Below are 27,963 nucleotides of genomic sequence, written 5' to 3'. Positions count from 1 at the left end.
GTTGTTTTTATTTGAGTGGTTGGCTTATGAAGCTACTCAAAATACGCCGCATCAGTCGGCATTATTAAAGATGACACAATCCAAGATAAAGACTACGTAAGGATATTCTCGGTAGTTTTAGTATTAGGTATGCTAGGATTGTGTGACACTGCACATGATTATGATGCAATTTTGGCCTGATTTTTTATGCACGAGTGCGAGAAGAAAGCGAGAGAAGATAAACAATTGCATAGCTTCATTTTGCAAGAGTTCAATGAAGATTTATCTATGATCAAATGGGGGACCAGCCAAAAGTGTCCTCCAAAGATTTTTTTTTTTTTTAAAAAAACAAAAAAAAAAGCAGCCCGGATATTCCTGTCAATATCATGAGCCTTATCCTACTTTCTAATAAAATCACAACCATAGAAACATTTCCTCATTTTTCTCATCTTCTTCTCGTTATGAACCTATACCAATTTTATCACATATCAACCATTCCATGGAACCCATTTCAGTGAATCTACAAAATCAGACCTCCATAGAATCAAATGTAGTACAGAGCCTGTGTCTGCTTGAAAGATGTTCAAAAATGGTGGAAATAAAGCAGATTCACGCTCGACTTTATAAAACAGGTCTCATTGGAGAACCTAACGCAGTGAGCAGGCTCCTAGCTTCCAGCACCTCCCCAGATTTTGGCAGCTTGACTTATGCTCGGAAGGTTTTTGACGAAATTAGTAGACCCAATACTTTCATGTGGAACACCATGATTAGAGGATATTCAAACAGCAATGAGCCAGAAGCAGCCCTGCTTCTGTACCATCAAATGCTTTGTCATTCAGTCCCACATAATGCTTACACCTTCCCTTTCCTGCTCAAAGCATGTTCCACTCTGTCAGCTTTGGAAGAAACCCAACAAATCCACGCCCACATCATAAAAACAGGCTTTGGCTTGGATGTTTATGCCACAAATTCATTGCTTCATGTTTATGCCATCTCTGGTTGCATCAAATCTGCACATCTCCTCTTCGAGCGGCTTCTTGAGCGAGACATTGTTTCTTGGAACTCAATGATTGATGGGTATGCAAAATTTGGCAGGTTAGAGATGGCTTTTGAATTTTTCAAAAATATGCCAGTAAAGAATGTGGTCTCATGGACGGCAATGATTTCTGGCCTTGTTGGGGCAGGACTCAACAAGGAAGCTCTAAACCTTTTTTGTGAAATGCTGATTGCGGGAGTCAAACCTGACAATGTAGCCCTTGGAGTCTCACTTTCAGCGTGTGCACATCTAGGAGCATTGGATCAAGGCAGATGGATTCACGCCTATATAGCTAAAAATGGAATCAAAATCGATCGTATACTGGGCTGTGTTCTTATAGACATGTATGGTAAGTGTGGAGACATGGAAGAAGCTCTAGAAGTCTTCACAAAACTTGAGAAGAGAGGTACCTCTGAATGGACAACAATAATTAATGGTTTTGCAATACATGGGCAGGGACAAGAAGCTCTTGATTTGTTTGTGCAAATGAGCAAAGCAGGAATTAAGCCAAATTTGATCACAGTCACAGCAATTTTGACTGCATGTACCCATGCAGGGTTTGTTGATGATGGCAAGTCAATGTTTAAGAGCATGACTACAGTTTATAGGTTGAACCCAACAATCGAGCATTACGGATGCATGGTAGACCTTCTAGGCAGAGCCGGGTTGCTTATGGAAGCAAAAGACTTAATCGAGAAAATGCCTTTAAAGCCGAATGCTGCCATTTGGGGAGCACTGCTCAACGCCTGCTGGATTCATGGACATCTTGAGTTAGGGAAACAGATAGGGAAAATCCTGCTTGAAATTGACCCTGGGCATGGCGGGCGATACATTCACTTGGCAAGAATTCATGCTGCAGCTGGGGAATGGGACCAAGCAGTTGAAGTGAGAAGCCAGATGAAACACAGAGGAGTTTCAAAACCTCCAGGGTGTAGTTCAATCAGCCTGAATGGTATTGTCCATGAATTTTCAGCTGGAGATGGGTGCCATCCACAGATGGAAAAGATTTATTGGATGTGGAACCAGATTACAGAGAAACTAACGCAAGAAGGGTATAAACCTGCAACAGGGGACTTACTGCTTGATCTATATGATGAGGAGAAAGAGAGAGCAATCCAGTATCATAGTGAAAAGCTGGCTATTGCATTTGGGCTAATAAGCACTAGACCGGAGACAACCATCCGGATTGTTAAGAATCTTCGGGTGTGTGAGGACTGCCACATAGTTACAAAGCTCATCTCAAAGATTTATGCTAGGGATATTATTGTTCGGGATAGAACTCGTTTCCACCATTTCAAGAATGGGAAATGTTCTTGCAGAGATTATTGGTGAGAAAGAGAGATGCCTTGGATCACACTCAGTAGACTCTAAAATGTGTAAAATAGAAATACCTATCAAAGATATGTCAATTTGAATAAGAACTTTGGACAAGCCAGATTATTTGCTTTTATTTTTTGATCGGTAAACAAAATTTTATTGATCATAAGAATAGGCAAAAACCCAAGTATACGGGTCATATACAAGAGCCTCGTATGAGCATGCTAGTTCAGTGATACAAGCCAGATTATTTGCTTTTTATACCTTAAGGTTTGCAAAACTCAAATAAAAACTTTGGAATTGACAGTGGTACAAGTTGCACAAAATTCAACAGCAGTGCTGAGCTACACTTCAGTCAATGCTAAGATGCTGTGTGGCTGTCCAAGATTGTGCAGGCTCTAGTTGGACGTTTCCAATCTGAATTAGGCATGGAAAAGAAAAATCACTATGCAGATAATTGATAAGTTGGAGAGGATAAATAAAAAGTTACTAAAACCATTTTAGATGCATCATCAAGCCTGTGGTCAGTATCAACAATAGAATATGAAACTTTTGCTTTTAATCAAGTCTTGACAGTTAACTTAAGAAAGAAAATGACTATTTACTACCTTAGCATTCTCAACACAAACAAAATCTTTGTAGCAAGCTTCCATCTGCAGATAAGGGTTCCACAAAACAGCATCTGTCCAACTGCATAGGAAAAAGATAAGCATGTTAAACAAACAAATATTGATGACAGGTCTCAGCGATACCAATTTAAATCGTCAAAATAAGGTTTACAACTCACTTAGTGTTCCTGACAGATATCGTATCACCCAAGCCATTATCAAGCTGCAATTCATTAGGCACATCCAGATAGACGCAATCTACAAATCCAGGAAAAGTGACCACATCCCTGTGATTTAAAAATGTCAGAAGATGCAAAAAGTCTTTTGAAAAGTCTATTTAGAGATTGGTGCGAATCATGAGGAGTTATGAGAACTCATGCTACCCTCAACAGCTTCACATAGTAGTTAGAATCATCTGGATAAGTTATACTTCACAACTGCAACATACCGTCCCTGTTGCAATGTCTCCATCACACTTCAAGTCTGGGCAATTAATACTGTAAATCTGAAAGAATTGTTGCAATGCATCCCATCCCTTTTTCCCAAATTAGGGACGAAACCATTTGTGTCTGACCAACACACGCAATCAGGGCCCAAATGGCAGGATCCCATTTCTGGTCTTATAAAATTGCTGAAATGTCCCTCTGTATGATGTCTATGCAAAGAAAGCCTCCTTAAACTTGCTTAAAAATTTTCTTATGTTACTAAGCAACACTGTTACAGTTGTAATTAATGAACTGCTTATTTTGCTTACAAAATACATATTGCAGACATTTCCCAGACAGTGACTAAAGAGAGACAGAAAAAACATGTTAAGTTGAATTCACTACTTAATAGAATATGGGAAATTCATTGTTTGAAACACAACATACCTTTCTTCCTTACCCTCCAATGGATTCTTAGGATCTGGATCTTTGTTCAGAGTTTTGCACCCTTTCAAACCTTTCACTGATGCCCCTGTCACAGAAGCCTGCATGATGATGGTGGAAATGGATGTTATTAATTTGTGTTTACTTTTGCAAGATCATGTAATGAAATCAAATTCACAACACCATGTAAGTTAAGGATGAAATATCCTGATCATGTTCAGACTTTCAACGTGAAATCACCTACCAATTGTCTCATATTTTCTTTCTACCAATTTTAATCTTAAGTTCTTCCAATACCTTTTTTTAATATGTAAGTTCTTCCACTACCTATCAGAAACAGTATCATCAAAAGAAATTTTTATTTTGGTTAAGAACATGATGATTGATGGAAATTATGATACTTACACGGAAGTATGTGTGCAAGGCAGTATTAAATGAAAATGGCTTATTGTCTGTGTTTGTAATTGTTAGTTCAGTTGAAAGGCTTCTTGTATGTAGAATGACCTGCAAAGAATTGAGTAAATAACAAGTTAATTTGAGACCATGAAGTATACAGAAAGCCTAACTGAACATTAATTATATAAGAGAGAGGGGGAAACAATATGATGGCAAAGGTAAAAGCTTTGCTAGATGGACTTGTTGGTTGTGATAGACTTCATCTGTTCCAAATCGAAGCTGAAATATATTCTAAAGTTCTTGTGGATTGGTGGCATGGGTTTGGAAGTGTCCATTAGGAAGTAAGGGAAGATTGGGACAGAATCAAATTGCTGTCAAATCAAATGGTCATTTCATTGAAGCATGCTTATAGAGAAATAAATCAAGCTGCTGATTGCCTTGCAAAGCAAGAGAATAGATAAACTGGGCATCCCTGCCTTAAGTTGTAAATGAGATATTTGTTTAAGTTTCTGTATAGTTCTTAAGATGTGGTAAGGTTTGGTTTTTTTACTCCTGGGTTTTGCGCTTTATTGAATATTGTATCCCGAAGGTGTTTGGAATGTAACCATGATTTTCCAATTTCCTCCACCATAAGTGAGGGGTCTTTTTTTTCTTTAATAAAATTGGGGTACACTCTTCTTAAAAAAAGGCATAAGAGATAAGTGACCACCCGACCTTGTATAAAGCTTGAAAGCTATAATCCCACATGGAACGGCTGTAAGTACTATCCTTTAGTTCTAGAGTTACAACAGGATTTCCTTCCACATTTTCAGAATCAACAATGGACCAATCCAAGTTCCTTGCAAATCCATGCTGTAAATTACATAAAAACCTCCATCAATTAAAAAAAGGAAAAGAAAATTAATAATAGTTAGAAGACAGGAATGAAGAATAAAGTAAAATGTAATCATTGGCAATTCTCAAGAAACTCTTCTGGCTCATGCAGGTATTGACTGGAAAGGAAGAGCTCAATCATCCATAACTTTTGGTTGGACTACAATTTCTATCAGTATTAAGAAAAACTTCAAATTTTTCCATAAAGCAATTATTCTAACCCAAAAATCACTCCCCAAGTACTAGTGACTAAGTTATGGAGAGATCCACAAACGGACTTTTCCAAGGTGAAGTGCTAGAAATCAAATGAAATGATCTCATATAAAATATATATATAATTTTTTTTCCTTGAATTCATATAGTATAGAATGCAAAGATATGTATGGAGTCTAGTAATGGGGTATGAACAAGTGTAGAAAGCCGTACCTGCTGTATTTGGCCAGGTCCAAACTGCGGGAAACAATGTGGAAGGCCTCCACTATTCCAAGAGAGGCAGTGTTAGTATTTGAGGATCCTAAGTTTTTGAGTAATAATAGGATTCAATACAAGCATCATATGCAGAATGACAAATTTATGACCCCTAAAACACAGAGATTTAAGATTTAAATCCTCTCTATAATAATTTCCTTAAGTGGTGGCAATGTAAGATTTCAATCATCTTTAGACATTGTAATTTGCCTGAGGCTGAAATTGACAGAATATAATGGGAGAATTCTTTGTCATAAAGTTAATCTATGACCTCATTTTTTTTCTTTCTGTTTTGTCAGTCCTTCTTCAAATTTAGAACACCTAAAAATTCATTAAATTATTGTTCTTGAAACATATTACCTGCATTTATGTCAACTAGCTTTAAATCTTGACCACCTAGCAGGAGACCACATGCAAAGTTCAATAGACACTAACTGAGCTTCAGCTTGTTGGTATCAGTTACCCAGTTTAAAAGTGAAAATTTAATTTCTGTAAGATAGTCATCAACATAAAAACCAAATAATGAATATCCAAATCATTCATCGATCTACCACATAACCCAAACCACTACATTCAGCAAAGGAGCAAAAATGTACAAAAGGTTAAAGAAAAAATGAAAAAAAAAAAAGATCAGATTGAAAGGCATGAGGCTGGCAGGAAGACAAACCTGATTGGTTTTTTCTTATTAAACACAGCATCTGGCCGAACAAAAAGGAGGTCCTTGCCATTTGCTACTTTCCAAGACGTGACACAGCCTCCAAACAAGTACACATCTGCCTCGCTGCACACAGAAAATTCAATCATCTGTGGAAGTCTATATATGCATCTATTATCCTAAAACACTAATGCTATATATCAAAAGAACTAAAATTACTTTTCTTACAATAATTAGTTATATCTTAAATCAGGAAACGAAGAGATGGGAGCAAATTAGAAACTTAAAATCCCCAATTGTAATTGCTCGAATTAACGGCATGGGCAACCTTTTGCATAGCAGACGTACATATATAAATGTAAGGAGAGGGAGGCGTGGAATGAGCTTAAGAATACTAACCTACCGGTAGCGGAAGTGAGCACAACCTTGGGCAAGTTCCCTTCTCCTTCTGTGACTCGCACACCCAACGAAGTAGAGGCTTCTTTGCCCACAGTTGCATAAGCCTTGCCAGAATTATACCTGTTTCCGAAAACTTAATTTTCCTTTTAGTTTCTCGAAACGTACTCCGATTCAATGCAAACCCGACCGATCGAGGGCTTAATCAAATAATGGTAACCTTGAAACATGGGATTCGACGAATTGAGTAGAAAATAGAGAAACTCACCTGTTGACTCGGCGAAGATTAGGTGGGCATAAGGTGGGAAGCGAGAATGCCATAGAAACCAACGCCATCTTCTTTAACCAAGGTGTGTGTGTGAACTCTCTCTCCCTCTCTGTGCCTCACACTCACAGTCACAACCCAATAGCACACTTGGGAATGGTTCTGGTCTTACTTGGGAATGGTTCTGGTCGTTTATGCCGTTGCTGGTATTTGCATTTATGCTCGTCAAAATTCGGATATTCTTTCGTTCTCATGATTTTCTTCTTTTTCTTCAAGGAAAATTAGGTTTTATTCTCCGAAATATCGGCCCTCGGAAGAAAAAAAAAGTTTCTATATGTATTAAGAAATAAATATAAGCAAAAACGAGCAAATAAAATTATTGGGATAAAAAGAAAGGTTAGATACAATTGCAAGTTTCGCTTTCCTTTCCCCGTTGATTAACTAAGTGGTTACAAATATATAAGATTCAATAGATTGGAAGTCCTCAACAATCATCTCAAAACAAACAAAACAACACCAAAGAAAATAAAAAGCGGGATTTGAAGTTAAAAATTTGACTCTCACCCATTTCCTACTAAAGTAAGTCACTTAAAGCGGTTTTAACATAGTCTGATAAATAAACTATAAAATTTGCACAGGCCTGACACAACCCACAAAGCTGATGGAAGGAAAAAAAATAGATTATAAAACTACGACTAAAAGCCGCAATTGCGAGTTGTGTGCTGCATTTTGCAAGTTTGGTTTGATTGAATGAGACTTTTACGACCACTTTATCTTAATCCTTGTTTAGGGAAAATATGAATATAAGGAAATAACAACCTAAAGATGAGCCGATACACTGGTGTAGGATTGTCACTAGCGGTGGTGGCGCGTACGGCTCACGCACCACTCTAGAAAAGAAGGTAGTACTCGGATCTAAGAGATCCAAAACCGATGACCCCGATGGTGCCACGCGTGGCGATAAAAGACTCACCCTGTGAGTTGCACGTGAGACACATGCGCCACTTGTTTGGACAATTTTCTCCTTCCATCTGATAGATCGGCGGTTAGGGAGTTCGATGGTGGGGTGCGTGGCAGTCGTAAAAGGCCGATAAGCAGCACATCGAAACATTTTGGTGCTATAGCTGGGAAAAAAATGTGAGAGAGAGAGAGAGAGAGAAAAAAAAAAGAAAAAAAAAATTGATATACATTGCCAATGGCTGGACAGTCGAAAGGAGGGAGGAGCTGAAGCTCCAACCCGCTGGGTGGAGAGATTGAGATAGCTGGCTGCTTGTATAGAGAGAAAAATCATCTGGAGAGAGAAAGAAAATTGTTATTTTATTTGAAGAAAATCGGATATATTATTAAAAATTAGATTTTTTGTGTGTATCGAGTTTATCTATTTTTTTTAAAAAAAAATTAATATGTAATACTTGTATATTTTAAAATTATACAAATTATTTTCTTTATAATAATAGATCATTTTAACAATTACATAATAAAATATAATTTTGGCAAAATGAAATATATGTATATATACATATATATATATATATATATATATATAATCGATATTTTCCAATGATTTTGACAGGAAGTTTAGGATAAGATGTTTTAAGAATGATCTTGTCTATTCCTTTTCCGATCTAGATTTTAATAAATAAAAGCGTTTTGAAAGCTTTTTTTTTTTTGATAACTCAAATTTTAGAACATAATATTTATTAATATCATGTAAATCTTTGGGGATAATATTAAATATTTAATAAAATGGTGAGAAATCTATTTTCAAGCCGATAATTTAAAGTTAAAAAAATGGAGTTAAAAAAAAAAAAAAAGAAAAAGAAAGTGAGCAGTCCCTATTTTTCTGGTAGTGTGGACGGCTTATATTCATATGGGATTAAAGATTTTGCAAGACACAGCAGAAGAAGAGAGTATGAGGTAAACGATGAAATTAAGAGAATTTAGGGTTTGTGGGGAAGGGCTACGAAGAAGATGGATGAGCAGCGCGGTGCTGAGCTTTGGGGATGGGAGCCAGGGGGCTCTCGGACTGCCTTCCTCTCTGACGGGTCTTGCTGTTGACGCTTATGAGCCCACGCCGGTCCCTGCGCTCCCCCCTGATGTTACCAGTCTCAGTGCCGGACACTACCACTCTTTGGCTGTAACTTCCCAAGGTCAGCTGTGGGCTTGGGGTCGAAACAACGAAGCCCAGCTCGGCCGTGGTCTTCTTGCTCCCAGGTTTGATTCGCTCTATCTCTCTCTTTCATTTTTTTTTTTTTCCCTGTAATGTTGATGAAAATTGGTGTTGCTTTTGAGTGATTTGACGTCGGATACGTGGTTTGCTTAACGTGTTCTAAATCTGATCGTGGGTGGTGGTTCATATCCAATTTTACTTGGAAGGTACATTACTGATTGTCAAAATTTGAGCTTTGGCAGAGATTCTTGGAATGAGCCGAAGAGAGTGCAAGGGCTGGACAAAGTGAATGTTTGCGCTGCATTTGCATCCGGGGTAATTTCTGCAGCCATTGGAGATGATGGGTCTTTATGGGTCTGGGGAAAGTCTAAGCGTGGACAGCTTGGTCTTGGAAAAGGAATCGTTGAGGCTGTAGCACCTTCCAGGGTTGAAGCGCTTGCTGGAGAAAAGATAGCCAAGGTGGGCTACTAGTAAACAAATGCTATATTCTTGTGAAGCATTATGGTGTATAAACTATAATCTGCTTGACCATTGTGTGCAACACTTGAACGCCTATGCTTTACATAAGATGGGAAACATTGCTGAGGTGCATCTTCCTTTGATAGGTGTCATTTGGTTGGGGGCATACACTTGCACAAACTGAGGATGGGAATTTGTTTGTCTGGGGTTATTCAGCTGATGCTAGGATAGGGAAGGTTGGGGAATCTTTCGAGAGGTCTCGTCTGGATTCGAGTGTGGGTATACCAGAAAACAAAGGACAACTCTCAAGCTCGGCATTCGAAGCTGCCGAGAAGCTGGTTTTAGAAGGAATGAAGGAGGAGGAAAACATGCCAATTGTCTGGGAACCTTGTTTAGTGGAGCAATTACATGGTGTTGAAGTCACAGACATTGCGTGTGGGCTAGATCATTCCACGGTTCTCTACCGTAAGTAATAATAGTTGTCTTCGTTAATATGCATACGGAAATGTAAGTTATGCCTGCATTTATGTTCTAATTCTTTAATTCAGGTAATGGCACCCTGTTGAGCTGTGGAAGTAACGTATATGGTCAGCTGGGCAGAGTAAATCAAGATTTGGGAATGTTGCCAGTTGACATAGCCATTGTTCCTGTGTCTATAGCGGCAGGTCTTGGCCATTCTTTGGCAATTTGCAGGGTTTCATCATCGGATACAATAGAAGATGCTACGAGTATTGTTTCGTGGGGATGGAATCGGAGCTTTCAGCTTGGAAGGACAGGACCAGAGCATATCCCATTGATGGTTGAAGGGTTAGCTGATGAAATTCCAGTCTCTGTGTCAGGGGGGCGTGCACATTCCGCTGTTCTCACATCTAAGGGAGAGGTGTGGGTTTGGGGCTGTGGTAAGAATGGCAGGCTTGGGTTAGGAAGCTCCAGTGATGAAGCTGAGCCAATTTTGCTAGACTCTTTACAAGGTTGCGAGGTTATACAAATTGTGTCAGGCTTTGATCATAATCTTGTCTTGATTGCTGAATAATGTTAGCCTGAATAGAATATTGGTTGTGATAAACAAACATTCCTATGGTTTGGCTCTTTCATTGTTTCCTGGATTCTTAAAATTATCAGTGGTTCAAGTTCGACTTTGGCACTACGTCATCATCAGGAAGCAGTTCCTTTTGAAGCAAAAGAAACGACGGTAGTAAGAGAAATGCAACTTTTAATTGAAGTGTTTGATCTTACGAAATCACTTAAAATGGTTCATATCATCCAACGTGATTAGGGATGATAAAATTCAGGAAGAAGATTATCACTTTTTCAAAAGGGTGATATAACTTGTTTCAGAAGTAATTAGAAGTGATAAACTGGAATCAAACAAGTAGCATTTATTACAAATTCCTGGAACATATATATATTACAATTTGAGTTGCAAGAAAATCTTGAAACCATTTTTTTCCCGAGAAACACTGGCCTGCAACTTTTGCAGGACAGAAGCAAACTTAAAATGCTTTCAAATACATAGGCCCCTCAGCTTTTTCAAACTTAAACAGCTAGCATGGTGGAAGATCCTTTGGTGGAGGCAGAACAGATTGATCGGCTCCTGGTCCATCTTCTACAACAAATGCCGTTTTCAATCCCCAACCAGTATGGAGCTCCAAATGACAGTGCAAAAACCAAACGCCTAGACAGTCACGTTACGAGTATTAGTGCAATTGCAAAGGTCTCTGATTATTTTAGAACAAATAAACCTCCATAATTTAGTTCATCAAAGAGGGTTAAATTTGGAAAGTTTAAGATATATATATATATATATATATATTAATTATATCGTCTCAAAGTCAACCGGTTGCATTATAATTAAAGAAAAATGCTATGTTCAAAGTGACCGCTCACTTTTGACCATCAGTGTAAAAGTGTGTGTGTGTGTGTTTTTTTTAATCTTTATGGGAACAGAGCAGCAGCTCCCATAACTAAATTTTATAAGTGCATGAACTTCGCTGAAATTAAACCATGTACCGGGATTATCAGCTCTGAATCGAATAGCAGTCCAACCGCCAGTGGGAACTCCGACTGTATTCCTTTCCACTGGATCAACCAAGTTGTAATTTCCCGGATCTTTAGCAGGATCAAAATTCCCGATACCCGTCCCAACAACGAAGAAGTTATAGCCATGAAGATGGAATGGATGTGACTCAACTGTTAGAAGATTGGTGTCTTGTAGTACCAGCTCAACTGTGGAATTAAAGGCGATCTTGCCAATCCTTGTGCCTGTGGCAGTACCAAGATTAGCTGTAAGTGGAGCACCGGTGTAGTTGAAAGGAGTCGGAGGCCTGTCAGGGAAATCAACTCTATACACTCCTTTAATGTTGAAGTGGTGAGCTTGGAGAAGAGCTACTTGAGGCATCACAAAAGAGATATTATTCAATGAAGCAAGGAGTTTGGTTCCATTGAGGCAAGTTGGGCAAGAATTCTTGCCAAAACCAACTGTGTAAAAGAGATTTCTATCAACTTTGAGAGGAACTTTGGCAGGATACCGTGGAGTATTTAAGCTTCTGAGATTCTTGTTGTAGCTCAAAGCAAATTCGGTGTCATTGGGTGCGGGCAACTGGGGAAGAGTAGGGAGGAAAGTGTTTGGAATGCCTTTGTACTGCAGTATTCCTGCAGCAGTTTTGTTATCTATGGAAAGCGGAGCATCAATGTAAGGCCTAGCAGCCATGAAATATCTCCCTGGGACTTGGTTAGCTTGCACCAGAACGTTTGTGGTCTGGCCGGGGGCAATAAGTATAGCTTGAGTGCTGAATGGTTTTGTATAAACTGCATCAACCTCCACCACTGTCATGTTATGTCCAGCAATAGCAAAGAAAAGCTCGTCGTTGAGTGCAGCGTTGATGATCCTCAGCAGGTACGTTTTGCCTGATTCCACCTCGATTGCAAAAGTATCTAAAACAAGTAGAAATGTAGGATTCTATAAGGACTATCTATGCATAACTCGATTCTTTTCTCAGCCATGCATGTTGCCCATATATATTAAGTATGCTTACGTTTTTCAGAGCATGGAAAGAGTGGCCCCGGCTTTCCATTGATTGTGTGTGCATCTGACATATTTGGTGGCAAACCCATGTTCGTCCCAACATCTTCCACATCCGCATGCCACCATTCTCCTGCAGAAGAAAACGAGATCAATTACAGAAACTAATTAATGGCCTAACTTTTCCGTGGGAATTTTTTGATGTAAAAGTGTATATATTTCCTTGAAACTCACCTAACAGAAGTTCAAATTCCTGGTGCGGCTGTGGGAAAGGAAATGGGGTTCCTGGTTTTGGCATGATGACAAAAGCACCATGGACAGTAGCCCTCAGCCAAAGAATATGTGCATGCCACCATAAAGTTCCCCTTTGTCCCGTTACATTGAAGTCATAAGTGTAGCTATTCCCAGTCTGGATTGGACACTGAGTAATGTAAGCTGGTCCATCCGCCCAGCCATTTCGATATTGCTTCAGTCCATGCCTAGTATAAGAATGATAACCAAAGCAATGAAGAAAAAACAAGAAGAAAATTTTACAAGTTCTTATATTTTTTTTTTTTCTCCGATCGTTATCAGCAAATAATCCTACCAGTGAATAGACATGTTATATTGTGCATGGTTTGTTACGTTGATAAGAACTCTATCTCCCTCCCTAACATATATAGTCGGCCCTGGGAACCTCCCGTTTACAGTTACGATGGGTTTTGCATGGCACAATCTGCTCACATTCTTCACTTGAATCTGAGAAAATTACATGCAGATCAACACAAAAACCAAGATCATGATAAATATAAAGAACAGGCCGCCATAAATGCAACTTTGTGCATGCAAGTACTAGTACTGATCCTGCAACAAACTCACATCAAATTGGTAATTCTTTATGGCAGCTTCAGCTGGAAAAAAGATTAAGCCAAGAACTCCAAAGAAAAGGAAGGTGAACCCAGGAACAGCTCTAGCCATGGATATCCCGGCCAGTCCAAAAAAGAAAACCTTTTTAAGTACTGTTTGTATGGATGCGATCACATGCATGAATCAAGCCGTAAAGATCATGAGAGGTATATATATGAATGTATAAAGGTAATTAATGGCGGCTATCAGTTTGTTAAAGGATAGAATTAATTATGGGGTTAAGGATTAGGTGGGAAATGTGAATAAGGAGTTGATGAACATCAAAGCTTGTAAGCAAAATACTGAAAGAGACTACCGGTCATTAACTGACGTAGAGGCTGAGATTGCTAAACCAAGAAGATTTCAAAACATCAGGATACTTGTTTTCTTTTTCTTTTCATAACTTAAAACATCTGAATATATTGGGGATGAGGGCTACACAAGGCCAACCGAACCCTAAAAGTCAGAAGCCTGAGCTTTACCGTCAAGCAAAAGGATTAATATATAGGCCTTAGGAAGACGATCGATATACTGGCAGTGGCACAAGCAATTCTTGGTTGTTGCGATCTCTTTAGGATGCTGATCATGCAGGTAGAAATATTCTTTTAAGGACAAGCGATAATTTAACATGAAAAGTAGAGGTCTTAAACTCGAACCTCAGGTTTACACTCTATCTCATTTAATTAAATATTTCATACGATGATCCATTTATCATTAAGGATATAATTTAATATCACGATTAGTTTTTCAATCTTATAGTATGCAAAATTATTTCAAATAGATCACACTGTAAAAAAAATAATTATTCACAACAAGAATGACTTTTTGTGATGAAAATAGATTCATTTTAATAGAAAATTATTATTTTTATAGCAAATAACTAACTATAAATAAGGGTTTTTCTAACCGTGCCGGTTCCTCTCTTTACACATAACTAACGTGGGTGAAGTACTTTTTGCTTGGTGAAGGAATTGCAATCTTAAAGCAAGGACGACCATCCAATGTGCCCTTGCATACTCATATGTTCATATATAATGCAAATAGTACTATATTATATACATATTTGTTATAGGATTGATGGATCAGGCCAATATTCCCTAATCAGATTCTTAAAAATTCTCGATTTTCTCTCAAGTCTGACTACTAATTCCTTTCTAATAATAGGTTAAGATGATATTTGCTCAGTAACAATTAAACATCAACTGCTAGCTAGCTAGCTGCTTACCAATTAAGTTCGTTACTGGCTGTGGAGGAGCCACATGATTGTTCTCATAGCTAGACTGCAATTGAACGTCCCATTGAAATTTTGAAAATTAGAAACAAATATACAATGTTTTACATAATCGTAATTGCACCCACAAAATAAAAATTACAAGTCAATAACATATAAGCAATATTCTTAAAATGTGGATAATTATATGCTACGAAAATAACTATATATCACTATAAGAAAACTGTTTATTTGTAGTCAGTTAATTCCAGCGAAATGACTATTTACAGCTAAAATAAGTCTGTTTTGGTCACAAATAGTCTTTTCGCCGCAATTAAATAGTTACAAAAATCTGTTTTTTTTTTGTAGTGTATTTTCTATCAAAATGAGTTTATTTTCGTAATAAATAATTCATTTTTCTTGTTATAGCTAGCACGAGAGGGAGAAGTTATTGTATTACCGAATTGGTATGCTAATATATGTGTGTGTGTGTGAGTATGATTTTCAGAAGACCAAACCCCTCAAAAGTCTTCAGACTAATAGTAAATAATACCAACTTTTTGTTTCCTACAGTGAGACTAGAAAATACCAACTTTGTATTTGTTACGTTACTTATAATAGTCGTGGAGTATTGCATAAAGTAGTATAATTGTTTTGAAAAATAATAAGATCGATTATTAAAAAATTAATTATTTTTTATGCGAGTCTCGTATATATTTATTTTTTTCAAAACAATTCATGTGCGCTTGCGTAGCACTCCACGATTATTGCTAATATCATTTATGTTCTTACATAAGACTCCGTACGTGTGATGTTTTTTTTTTTTTTTTTTTTTTTTCCAACGTACATTATAAGCAACCAAGGCGCACAACATGATGATCAGTTAGTGGTGGGGCATTTGCTCGTGCATGCATACGTGCTTTTGAGTCACTCGTGTTGAATTCATGGATATATACTGCTGCCAATTAACATAAGAAAGGCATACATGTATATATATATATATATGTATATGTATATATATGCACACTGACACACACATGCACATGCGATTTCCATCACTCCATTTTAGTTAATAAAAAGTCTAGTATTTTAGTTTTTTTTTTTTAAATATAGTTATAATATATTATAAAATAAGTAAAATGTTTCTTCGTCAACTAATTGTAAATAACATAAAAACTATTTTAATTTTTATCTCAATAATATTGCTTAAAAAAAATAAATTGGTGAAGGACAAAAAATCTGTTGGATTGCAAATTAGATTGGGCCAACTAGTACACTACTCTTTTCAAGATAAGCCCAAGATCACAGACTCTACTCTTTTTGTTTTTTTTTTTTTTCTAAAACTTTTTTGTGATCCGTCTACTTTATAATTCAAATGGAGAGCAATACCATATGTTTGGAATTAAGCTAACCTTTTGTGTTGAGATTAATATCAAAGAGGTGAAGGGTTATATTACATACCAGCACTTTTACGTATTTTTTATGTATTTTATTGATGTGATTGGCCAAAACAATTATTTTAAATTAAAAAAAATATGTAATCAATCACATTAGTAGAGTGCACAAAGGAGTACGCAAAAGGAGCAATATTATACACCACACTCTCATCCTACTTTGATCATACTAAATAATATGCGATACATTTATCACCATTAAATGATAAAAAAATATACAATAAATGATTATTTAATGGTGATAAATGTGTCACATCTTATTTGATGGGATGAAGGTAGGATGCTAATATAGTGTATAGAATTTTTCATACGTATATTGCCTTCCAATCTGTATGAATATAGCATATATATATATATATATATATACATTTTTTCTGCTTTTGGTCATTTTGTTGTTGTCAGGAATGTATAATTTTCCCCAGTAATTATGAAAACAAAGGGGGAAAATTAGATCAAATCCAGATCAATTATATCAGGAATATTTCTTATCACCCACATGCTTTTTATTATACGAAAAGAGAGAGATACAACATGTAAACTCTAATATTATAATTAACGTTAAAATTCACATCGCCTAATGTTGTCAACCTTTAATTCAAACAAACTCCATGTATCCGTACCTTCCATGCATGCATATATGGCTATCTACAACTTCCATAATCCCATAGTAAATTATTAAGGATTAGTTATTTGAACTGAGGTCACAACTTTCACAATATTAATATTTGAAAATCTAAAACGTCGCAATTAATTTTATATATATCTTTGTTAATCTTCCATTTTTTTACATAGAATATTATCTCTTAGCATCAATATACCACGTGTTAGTGTGACACTTTCAACCTATCTAATTATGATTTGATTTCTGGATTTGATCATTAATGCATTTTTTATTTTTTTAATGTTAAAAAAAATTAAAATATACTAACAATCAAAACCAAGAACAAAAATAGATATCCCATAATAGATTTTTAAAATTATGAAAATTGAATATCCAATAATAATTAGGAGTAATATTAAAAACAGTCGCAGCGTGTATAAGAATTGCGTAATCTTTTTGTAGAAGAATTAAATATATTATTAAAAAATTATTTTTTTATTATATGAGTCCGTATTTACTTTTTTTTTTTTTTTTTCAAAAATTTGTATGACATTTGTGTATTTTATAATTACGAATATAATTTTTCAATTATTAAGTGTTAAAGTGCATGTAGTGGGTCGTGGGGCATATATATGATGAATTATCAGCTGGCAATGGAATGGAAAGGACATTTTGATGGAGATGGGTAGCCAATTGCATCGAATATGCCAGCCCAGTCAATTTTCTCAACCGAAAAGGAATAATCGAGGAGCCTCCAACGGATTCCAGCTGCTGGCCATCTCAACCCAACAAAACTCATCATAAAATTAAATTTAGAGTATGAGTAATTTTACGTGACAGTGAGTAAATATCGTATAAGTATTTTAAAAAAAAAATGTGATCGTATTTTTTTATTTTTTTTAAATAATTATATGATGTTTATATATTTACGAATGTAACTATTATTTTTTTTAAAATAATTAATTATAATAAAAAATAGTGAGATGATCATGTACACGACTACACGTGGACAAGGGGGGCTGGCTCCACAATGTCAACCAACAAAGACAACTAAGCTTAGACAACAATGGTCAACTCCTCCTCCGTTTGAACGCCCAACCAATTCCTGTTTGATTTCACTGATGTTATCTTCTTGGTCTCCCCTCTAAATGCATGGATCTACTATAGGGGTATAGCCTCCTAGTCTTTGTTCTTTCATAACTGTCAACAATACATCCATGAATGCCAATCCAAGCTTCACCAACTCATGACTCATTTTATGTACTTTCAATCTACAAAGTCAGGTTAGTTTAGATCTTAAGAATATATCATATCATTTTCTTTTTGAATAATAATAAAATAGATTATTAATAAGGAAAATGATATTATGTTCTCTGAATTTATCCTCTAAAATGATGTGAAAAAAAAAATTAAATTTTATTTACTATTATTCATAAATAATTTTATTATTATTTTTAAATATTCTGAAATACTCTTAGTATCCAAACCCTCCCTTAACATTCAATTATTACCATAGAATTAATTATCTACCAAATCCTAAATTAAATCATGGCGATGAAATGTCACAGCACATTGAAAAGTGTTAAGAATATGTTTTTTTATTATGCTCTAATTCGAGGTCGAAGTGACTCGACACGTGGAAATTGATTTAGATGTTTTGATCCAATCCAATATTATACTGTTAAGGTTGTTTAGTACATTTCTTATATCTATGTGCACATGACGAGGGTTTGAGAGGGGATTATTGAGAATATGTGGGACTACCTAATTTTCATCTCTTGATTCTATATTCCATTGGTTATATTATTTAAGTTTATTTCATCAACACAAAAGTATTCTTTTCTTTTTTATAAATAAGAATTTGCATCAGAGAGATTCTTCCATCAAGAAATTAATATAGAAAAAAATAGATTTAGCAAGAATAGAATATGTAAAAGATTAAGGTCTCGTTTATTTTCACAATTCATCTCTTCTAATTATTATAATTTTTTCAAATTGTCACACAAAATAAAATAAATAATTTAACTTTTTCAAATTTTAAAATAAAAATAATATTAAAAAATATATTTTAATAATATTTTATTCAATTTTTAACTTTAATTTCAACTCATCTCATCCCATCTCCGAAAATAAAAGAGAGCACGCAATTCATGATATTATAACAATTTAAGGAAAGTCTAAATCACATATAAACTTAGTGTATGCTTGATATTGAGGTAATAATTTTTTTTTTTTTTTATAGTAGTGTTTTTAATTGTAGAACGTTACTAAAAAACTCTATTATTAAAAAGTTGTTTATTATTTTATAAACATGCACTTTTAAACTAAAAAGAAAAACATGCACTTTTTTTTTTTTTTCCTTTTTACATAACAATAGCATAACTTCATTCATAAAGAATAGTCAATACAAATGATATCACTGCATAGTTACATGGCAGCATCTAAAGAAATTCTAGCTTGAATAAAATCTGGACAAGAAAAAAAACATGCACTTTTAAACTAACAAAAAAAGCATGCACTTTTAAAGTTAGTTATGATGGTTTTTTAGAAATACAACATTATTTGCGTGAGTTTTTTTAACAAAATCTTTAATTTGATATTTTTTAAAAGTGAGTTTTCAAATTTTTTTTTTTAAATACTTAAGACACTTTTTATAAATTTACTATTTTTCTAAATAACTTTTAAGTTATTAAAAACATATTTTAAGGCTCCGTTTGTACACTAAAAATATTTTAGATGATTTGTAAATAGCGGTAAAATAGTTTATTAATAATAGTGAATAATTTATAAATAGTAGTGAATAATTTATAAAGAAAAATGCTAATATGACTCACAAATGTGCCCACTCATATATTTTAGTTTTTTATCTTAATACTTAAGAAAGTGACTATTAGTGAATTTGGATTTTTTTATTTTTTCTTAATGGTTAAATATGTTTAAAAAATGCTTCAAAGAAAAATAAAAATAAAAGTCATTTGCTTATGTGCATATTTGGAGTGCACATTTGATGTGCACCATAATATTGTCTATTTATAAATAATAATAATAAAAATTTAAAATATCTAAAAACATATGTGTCACCAAACATTCCATGAACATCCTAACTCAAATCCATCTATACTCTACAATAAATAATTAGAGGTGTATGAACGGATCCGGATATCCGGTTATAATTGGATCTAGGTCTGAATTTTAAAAACAGGGAGGTCATCAGCTCGAAAAACCTGAAAAAAATCCGAGCGATAATCAAATATAAATCCTGATCAGATATCCGAATTTATTACAACTTTTTGTTTTTTTTTTTCTAAAAAGACTTCTTAAGACTTTTAAAAATGTTTTTATAGTACTTTTTAAAAAAATCGGATATCATGTTTAATACCCATATTTTTTAAAAATATTTTAAACACTTTTTAAAAGGTTTATTTTTTTAAAAAAAAATCTTTTTAACAATTCAAAAGGCTTTTTGTTTTTTTATACAAAATAAATAATAATACATCAACACACACAATGCATGCATACTATATCGTATTACATTGTTGTTTACATTACAATGCAAAACGTCAATTTACAAAAAATAAAATAAATAATAATATATCACAACAATATCAAGATGTAATACTCAATACTATATGTCTCCAATATAAACTTATCCAAACTCATTGTTTCAATTTACTTAGTAATTACTTGGTCGATGATAAATTAAGAACATGTATATCGAGAACTAAAAATTAAGATTGACTCTAGTGGAGAATACTACTCCAAATATTAATTTATCACAAAACTAGTGAAAATATGTCATAAATTTCCAATAGCCTTGCATGGGGTAATCACTCATGCATGCATGTTAATTAATGTTGGTATATATATGACTTCAACGTGTCAGAATAAGTACTCGAAAAATTTGTGAAAGTGCGCATTTTGAAGATAGTATATTTGCATAACAAATAGGTTAAATATAAGGCAGCTTCAAAGAAAAAGAAAAAACAGAAAAGTACTACATGCTTGCATGATTAATGTTAAGATTTTAGCAAAACCTCTCTCTTAAGTCATGGTTTTAGATGTTGAGATGATATTATATTGTTTGGATAGTAAAATGAGATGAGATGATTTATTAAAAGTAATGAAATAATTTGTTAATAGTAATAAATGATTTGAGTTAATATGTTTTATGGAGTTTTAAGAGATGAGAGATAAAAACTAAATAAAAATATTATAAAGTTAAAATATTATTAAAATATAATTTTTGTATATTATTTTTATTTTGAGATTGGAAAAGATTGAATTATTTTTTGTATTTTTTTAGATAATATCCGATTACAAATAACCGATTACAAATAACCGATTACATTACCAAATTTGTAATCGGGTCCATACTGAATCCGGTTTCATCTTATTCGCCAAGTTCCAATTCAGACGGATAACCGCTTGTGAATTTTCAAATTTCAAATCGGATCCAAAAAAAAAATGGGACTCGGTATTATTGCAATGAATAAAATTACTATGCCTCTCTACTTTGACAGTTCTATTTGATCTCTGGTCAAAATTTTTTTTTTTTAATTTTTACTTAGTGATTAAGGAAGTGATTTTAAATGTATTGGTATATTTTTTTATTTTTTAAAAATATTTAAATAAATTAAAAAAATATGAAAAGTAAAAAAAAAAAAAAAAAAAAACCACTAAACACCAGCGGTAAAGTCCCACTCTATTGCAACTGAAGTTTTGAACACGAGAGAATAGTAACGGTTAGGATAAGGTTGCAATCCCTCCACGTCACTAGAGAGAGATTTTGGGTTACATCACGTGTAGTTGTGACCCCTGTTCGGTCCAATCTGACGTATTACCCCCACGTGGCTTAGTTTGACGCCCAAACTTCTACTTCTTTTTCATTTTATTTTTTGTTTTACTGAAACAAAGTTTATATTTTTTACTTCAATTTAATTTCAAAATTAATCTCTAAATCTTTATTTAGTAACAATGCTTTAAGTAGGGCTGTAAATAATTCGCTCTAGATCAGCAAAATTGACCGGATTGAAACTTTCGATCCAAATTGGACCGAACCAAATTTTGGATCGATCGGTCTTGGTCTCAAAATATGTGGACCAATAAAATTCGGTCTAATCTTAGGGTCTATAAATTTTAGATCGGACCAGACCGAATCCCATATTTAAAAATATTTTTAATAATTTAAGATATTATTTTTATATAGTAATTCTATAAGTTAATGATGTAATTTTCGTCTAATTTATTATTATTAATAATATAAAATATAAAATAATATATACTATCAATTAATAATAAATTATAAATCATGTAATAATTTATGTCATTATATGTAAATAATTAATACATCATACATTCATACGTACTCAACTATTTATACTTAATTAAAATAATTAGGTCATTTTTTTAAAATACTTAAGTTGCAAGCAAGCATGAATAATTTATATACAATGAAATTATTTAATATTCATTGACCATATATAATATGTATGACATTATTACTAATTATGTATACTAAAGAGTAAAGTCTAAATTTGTAAGTAATAATTTGTCAAAAAAAAAAAAAGTTTGTAAGTAATAACTATTAACATTATATATATAATTATAGTAAAATATTTTTTTAATGAGTTAGTTATATAATTCACATTAATAATTCACTTAATTTTAATTTAGTAATAATAATTTTTTTATTAATTTATTTAAAAATAATAATAAAATAATTAGATCGGACCGATATCTATTGGTTCAAAACAAATGATGGACTGAAATCACCGAACTGACAGGACCAATTTACACTCCTACTTTTAAGAATACATATTCTATAGTTTTCAAATCAGCACTTGTGGGTTTATATTACTAAAATATTAAAGAATACCCAACATTATTCGAACATTATTTAAAACATCTCGCTTCACTTCATCTTATCTAATTTCAACTAATAACTTCACTATTATTCACAAACCATTTTAACTCATCTCATCTCATCTCATCTCACTATTCAAACGTGCATATGTCAATTAAAATAAAGTTCTAATAAAAAAAAAAAAATGCCTTTATTAACTTGTGCCTATTGGTTAAATTTATTTTATGAATTTCTTCGCGAATTAAATTATCATTTGCAGTTGATATGGCTGATTTATTTTATTTTATTTTATTTTTTGTGCTTAGATAAGCTTGGAAGTATAATTTATGTAAATTTGAGTATTTTTACTTTGCATAAACTCAATAATAATTCAGATTATAAAGAGTTATCATATAGGTGAGACATCTTACTGGCTAATATATATTTTCATTCATTTCAATTATAGTTCACTATCCTGACATGGATGGACGATCACATCTTGCACTCATTCAGAACTTTCTATTTCGAAAGACATGACAAAATTGTCATTTTCTTTATGTAGTTTAATTACATGAATTGCTGAATTGAAAAAATAAAAGAAAACTAAGGTTAATGTAAAACAAGAAGAAGAGTACAACGCAAACATTGCCATTATTGGGACAAATATCATTTATTACTTTTATTAGGAAGAACTCATTTTGCACCAAAATTAACCATTTTGCAATGTAATACCAAAATTATGGATCTATATCCTCGTCCCGTTTGGTTGTTGAGCTGAGTTGAGATGAATTGACTTCTTTATAAATAGTAATGAGTTTTGTAAGAGCCACCTAAAATGAGTTTAAATATGTTTAAATGTTAATATAAGTTTAAATGTATTTATGAGAAGTTGAAAGAGATTGTGGGTCTCACGTATAAAGAGATGTTGAGTTGAAAGAGATTGTGGGTCTCACGTGTAAAGAAGTTTTGAGTTGATATAAGTTTAATGATTTGAGAGTTAGATGTTTAGATATTATATTCAGCTTAAAATTAGACTAAACTGAATTGATCTTAGTTCAATCTAACTTCTAAACGGATCTGCTTTTAGACCCTAGAATAAAAGAGATAGACAAATAATATGGACCTTTCAATATTTCTACTTGTTCAAATAAATGCTCAATTAATATTAGTAAGGCTCACTTTGTATATCCATCTCTTGCTTTAAACTCTAAGTTCGGGCGGATTTAAACCTATGATTTGGTAGATCTAACTGTTATAAGCGATTCAATAAATCAAGCAATACATTTATCTAATTAATAGAGTATTTTTGTATACGTTCACAAATTTAATACAAAATACTCAACCATTTTCTATTCTTTTTTTTGCTCAATTAAAGAAAATAAGGAACTACATATTTATCTTGCAACTTTTCTACCATTCTTATTTAATCCAGTGACAAAAAAAAGTTAATATATATTTAATTTTGTACAAGAAATAAAAAGAAAAAAACTCAATTATCAAATACAACTTAAAAAATAAAATATTGTATTGAATTAGTTAGAATTAGCTTAACTCGGTCTTCGTATATAGGCCTATAGAAGCAGTTTGGTTAACTATTCAAAAAATACATGGTGAGGTTTGGATAATAAATTGAGATGAAATAAATTGCGATGAAAATTAAAAGTTGAATAAAATATTATTAGAATATTATTTTTTTAATATTATTATTATCTTAAGATTTAAAAAATATTAAATTATTTATTATATTTTATGTGAGAATTTAAAAAAATTATAATGATTAGATGAATTGAGATTAACTCTGAATCTAAACGAGAACTAAAATTGGTTGAATTATTCTAAGTTGAAATTTTTCGAATTTTAGAGAATGGAATAGTTTTCATAAAAATAAATTTCATAATTTTTTTTAATAACGGAATTTATAAATTAATATAATTAGACGTAATACGTTAAAGAACTTTATTTGTAGAAAGAAAAGTCACGATGGACACGTGTACTTAAGGCACGAGCAAAGCAGACCACAGATTCCCTCTAAGTAAATCTGAATTAGAAAAAGAAAATAAGAAAAAAAAAAAAAAAAAAGAGAAAAGAAGGGTAGGGTGGGGTGGGGTTGGGGGCCTTGGATCCGGTTTTTAAGGGAGGGGGAGAGAGATTTTTGGATATGGGTGCCGGAGTCCTTCAATCCAGACGAAGAAGCTGAGCCCTTGCGGTTGTGGTGTCGTTCGTCTTCACTGCGGTGATTGAGCCGGCACCGTAGCTTTTGTGGCGGAGGCAACGACTCAACAACGCTCAGGTGGTTGCGATTGCGTGCTACGCCGTGAGGGAGCCTCCACCATCTCTCTCTCTCTCTGTGTCTGGATCCGGCATTTTGAGTGGTTTCTCGGTGACCCGCGGTTGTGTCCTCCAAATGACATTTGTGAAAGAAATCAAGGTGCTGGATTTCTGAGCTGGTTCGGTCCGATCCGATCCGATCCGTGTGCTTTGTTTGTGAGGTGTCTCTGGACAGGTTGTTTATGATCTTCGATTTTTGGATCCACATTTCTTATTGCCCTTGGGATTATGAAGCTTTGTTCATTTCTTTAGCATTGATTTTGCTTTTCTGGTTTTTGAAATCGTATATTTTGCATTGATTTAGTTTCTTCACGTTTTGTAAATCTTATCTTTAGGAGTTTATGGCTTTTACAAGTAGTTCTTCCTCTTTTTTTTTTTTTCCTTTAAAATTCCGTTTGAGATTTTAACGAGTTTGGGGGCTATGATTGATTTCGGAACAAAAGAGTTTGGTTGTGAAACTTAAATCCGGAAAAATACGGAAATTTTCTGTCTTTTTCCAGTGATTAACCTAACCTTATTAAATGCTTTGAATTTTAGCGTAGTAAGGTTTAATTGCGCTGAAAGGACTGGGCTTGTATACGTCCTATAGCTCACATTCTGAAACTAAATGGGTAAATTCTGACTTGACTTTATACGCAGAACATTCAAAAGAAAAAAAAAGTTAGATTTGCGTACGCGGTAGAAAACAGATAGCATCTACGATTTTTTTCTTCTTTTCAAAAACTTCTGGAATTGGTCTAACTGGTTATTGGTTTTTGCTGCATCTCATACTATTTTCATCGGCTTGCAGTGGAATAGTGAGGGGGAGGGGCAATATATGATATATTAAGATGTCCCTTAGAAGCATTGTTCGTGAGCTGCGGGAGATGAGGGATGGAATTGGAAGCATGTCAAGGAGAAGAGGGAAAGGAAGATTTGGCATAGAAAGACAAGGTCGCATATTGCTCCTGATCAAGCACCAGCAACCTCGTCCGAATCAATTCAGCAGCAGGGCCGGTGGTCGAATTTACCACCCGAATTGCTCTTGGACATAATCCGGAGGGTAGAAGAGAGTGAGACATCGTGGCCTGCTCGGGCAGTCGTGGTTTGTTGTGCTTCTGTTTGTAAGTCATGGAGGGTAATTACTGGGGAGATTGTTAAAACTCCCGAGCAATGTGGAAGGCTCACCTTTCCTATCTCATTGAAGCAGGTAATTATGCTCCCTTCTTGTTTTCTGCTTTCTATGTTTTTTTTTTTTTTTTTCCCTTTTCTTTTCTTTTCACTTCAGCGTTTGTGTTTTCCCATCGTCACTAACTCTTTTTGTGCTTGAATAGCCGGGGCCTCGCGAGTCTCCAATACAGTGCTTTATCAAGAGGGACAGAGCCACTTCTACGTATTGTCTGTACTACGGTCTAGTGCCTTGTGAGTGATTTTATTTTCTCTCATTCTCAATGAATTTGAGCTATTTCTGCGGACAAAAAAAATGAATTTGAGCTTCTTTTTATTTTTTTATGAACCTGGACTTATTGCTTGAGAATTTTGTACTTTATTTTTTCTGGTCTTCAAATCATTCATATCTTGATTTTGATACTACTATGCTTGGAGAGTTGTATACGCAAAAGATTATTGCTTGTTTCATCGTGAACCCTATTCCTGAATTATTCAGTTTGAGGAACTTAAGGTAGCTCTACTACTTATTTTCCAAATATGGAAATAGATAAATTTTATATGAATTATTTCTGAGATTGTTTTTTCTTCGTTAAGAATTCTAACATAAAAACATCAGCTTTTTCCCCCATTGGTGGGGGAAAAATACCAGCTCCTTCGTGGTTCTCACTTATGATTTTATTAAATTGACAGCCGAAGATGAGAGTGATAAATTGTTGTTAGCAGCCAAAAAGATCAGAAGGGCAACAAGCACCGACTTTGTTATATCTTTGGTTGCGGATGATTTTTCTAGGGCCAGCAGTACATATGTTGGTAAACTGAGGCAAGTCTTGGCTTTTAAACTTGCTACCTGCCCTTTTGCCCTGTCTTCTTCATTCATATCCTCTAAAATTCATTGACCAATATTTGTCAGGTCTAATTTCTTGGGTACAAAGTTCACCATATATGACAGCCAACCTCCATGTGAAGCCATGGTTCAACTAAATAGTCGATCCAGTCGAAGATTCCATTCTAAGCAGGTGTCTCCGAGAGTTCCGGCGTGTAATTACAATGTAGGGACAATCTCCTACGAGCTCAATGTTCTTCGCACAAGGGGGCCAAGGAGAATGCATTGTGTCATGAACTCCATACCTGTCTCTTCTATTGAGGAGGGCGGAAACGCTCCAACACCAACATCATTCCCGCACTCCTTTGATGAACAGTTTTCTCCATTACCAGTTCCGAAAGGAAAGTATTCGATTACAGATTTCAGCTCCACAAGCCTTTCAGAGCCACCGGGATCAATCCCGGGCCTGGGAGAGCCTCTGGTCCTTAAGAACAAGGCTCCTAGATGGCATGAGCAGCTGCAGTGCTGGTGCTTGAATTTCAGGGGGCGTGTTACTGTGGCCTCTGTTAAGAATTTCCAGCTTGTGGCATCCGTGGGTCCATCCCACAATGTTTCAGCTGCAGAGCAAGAAAAGGTAATCTTGCAGTTTGGAAAGATTGGAAAAGACATCTTCACCATGGATTATCGCTACCCACTTTCTGCCTTCCAAGCCTTTGCCGTCTGCTTGAGTAGCTTTGACACCAAACCAGCCTGTGAATGAAACCCATGTTGGTCGGAGATAGTACTCTCCGTTTGCTGAATTTCTTCTCTAATTTTTGGGAATATAAATATGCTCTTCCTGGTAGTTCAGCACGCATGGCCGTTCACAGCTGAGAATCATGTGCAGCCTGTTGTTTCTTTTTTCCCACATTTTTTTTCCTTTACCCTTGGGAATTTGACTCGAATGGTGTTCCATCGACCTGGCACTACTGAAATTAAATTAAAAAATAATTTAAAGTTATTTATGTGTACATATTCGACTTAAGACTACTGAAATCTCTAATCTTTAGTTACACTGTCAGTTTATATGGCGAGTTTAAATGGGCAATTCCTTAAATGAAAAAAAACTTACTTAAAATACAACCATCAATTAAAAGAAAATGTTAGTTTTTTCTTTAC

General features: G+C 34.3%; 5 protein-coding genes across 6 annotated transcripts; 3 read left to right on the top strand and 2 right to left on the bottom strand.

Annotated features, from left to right (window-relative positions):
* Positions 1 to 345: 345 nt before the first annotated feature.
* LOC121247005 (pentatricopeptide repeat-containing protein At5g66520) lies at positions 346 to 2,615 on the top strand. The gene has a single exon (XM_041145336.1). It carries the CDS (start codon positions 479 to 481, stop codon positions 2,345 to 2,347), a length of 1,869 nt encoding a protein of 622 aa, XP_041001270.1. The 5' UTR covers positions 346 to 478; the 3' UTR covers positions 2,348 to 2,615.
* On the bottom strand, positions 2,461 to 24,870 carry LOC121247011 (putative glucose-6-phosphate 1-epimerase). Its single transcript, XM_041145343.1, has 11 exons — positions 24,839 to 24,870; positions 6,866 to 6,976; positions 6,601 to 6,720; positions 6,214 to 6,327; positions 5,505 to 5,556; positions 4,920 to 5,057; positions 4,215 to 4,313; positions 3,813 to 3,910; positions 3,120 to 3,227; positions 2,941 to 3,022; positions 2,461 to 2,749 (listed from the first exon to the last, which is right to left on the bottom strand). Exons 2-11 carry the CDS (start codon positions 6,931 to 6,933, stop codon positions 2,684 to 2,686), a joined length of 945 nt encoding a protein of 314 aa, XP_041001277.1. The 5' UTR covers positions 6,934 to 6,976; positions 24,839 to 24,870; the 3' UTR covers positions 2,461 to 2,683.
* Positions 8,724 to 10,580, top strand: LOC121247008 (secretion-regulating guanine nucleotide exchange factor). 2 transcript variants are annotated; one of them, XM_041145338.1, is made up of 4 exons: positions 8,724 to 9,076; positions 9,239 to 9,491; positions 9,638 to 9,956; positions 10,040 to 10,580. In XM_041145338.1, exons 1-4 carry the CDS (start codon positions 8,787 to 8,789, stop codon positions 10,522 to 10,524), a joined length of 1,347 nt encoding a protein of 448 aa, XP_041001272.1. In that variant the 5' UTR covers positions 8,724 to 8,786; the 3' UTR covers positions 10,525 to 10,580. The 2 variants fall into 2 exon arrangements, with proteins under 2 accessions (XP_041001272.1, XP_041001273.1); XM_041145339.1 differs by having other exon boundaries at positions 8,726 to 9,076; positions 9,275 to 9,491.
* LOC121247006 (laccase-11-like) lies at positions 10,870 to 13,571 on the bottom strand. Its single transcript, XM_041145337.1, has 6 exons — positions 13,372 to 13,571; positions 13,100 to 13,251; positions 12,748 to 12,992; positions 12,527 to 12,646; positions 11,502 to 12,425; positions 10,870 to 11,166 (listed from the first exon to the last, which is right to left on the bottom strand). Exons 1-6 carry the CDS (start codon positions 13,537 to 13,539, stop codon positions 11,036 to 11,038), a joined length of 1,740 nt encoding a protein of 579 aa, XP_041001271.1. The 5' UTR covers positions 13,540 to 13,571; the 3' UTR covers positions 10,870 to 11,035.
* Positions 24,860 to 27,812, top strand: LOC121247009 (tubby-like F-box protein 5). The gene is given in 6 exon segments (XM_041145340.1): positions 24,860 to 25,008; positions 25,624 to 25,756; positions 25,759 to 26,022; positions 26,147 to 26,234; positions 26,673 to 26,802; positions 26,893 to 27,812. Coding segments are annotated over 5 exon segments (1,248 nt in total). The 5' UTR covers positions 24,860 to 25,008; positions 25,624 to 25,663; the 3' UTR covers positions 27,566 to 27,812.
* Positions 27,813 to 27,963: the final 151 nt, after the last annotated feature.

This window comes from Juglans microcarpa x Juglans regia, chromosome 1S, assembly GCF_004785595.1.
Source record: "Juglans microcarpa x Juglans regia isolate MS1-56 chromosome 1S, Jm3101_v1.0, whole genome shotgun sequence".
Lineage (NCBI taxonomy): Eukaryota > Viridiplantae > Streptophyta > Magnoliopsida > Fagales > Juglandaceae > Juglans > Juglans microcarpa x Juglans regia.
This window is presented reverse-complemented; position numbering and strand designations above follow the sequence as displayed.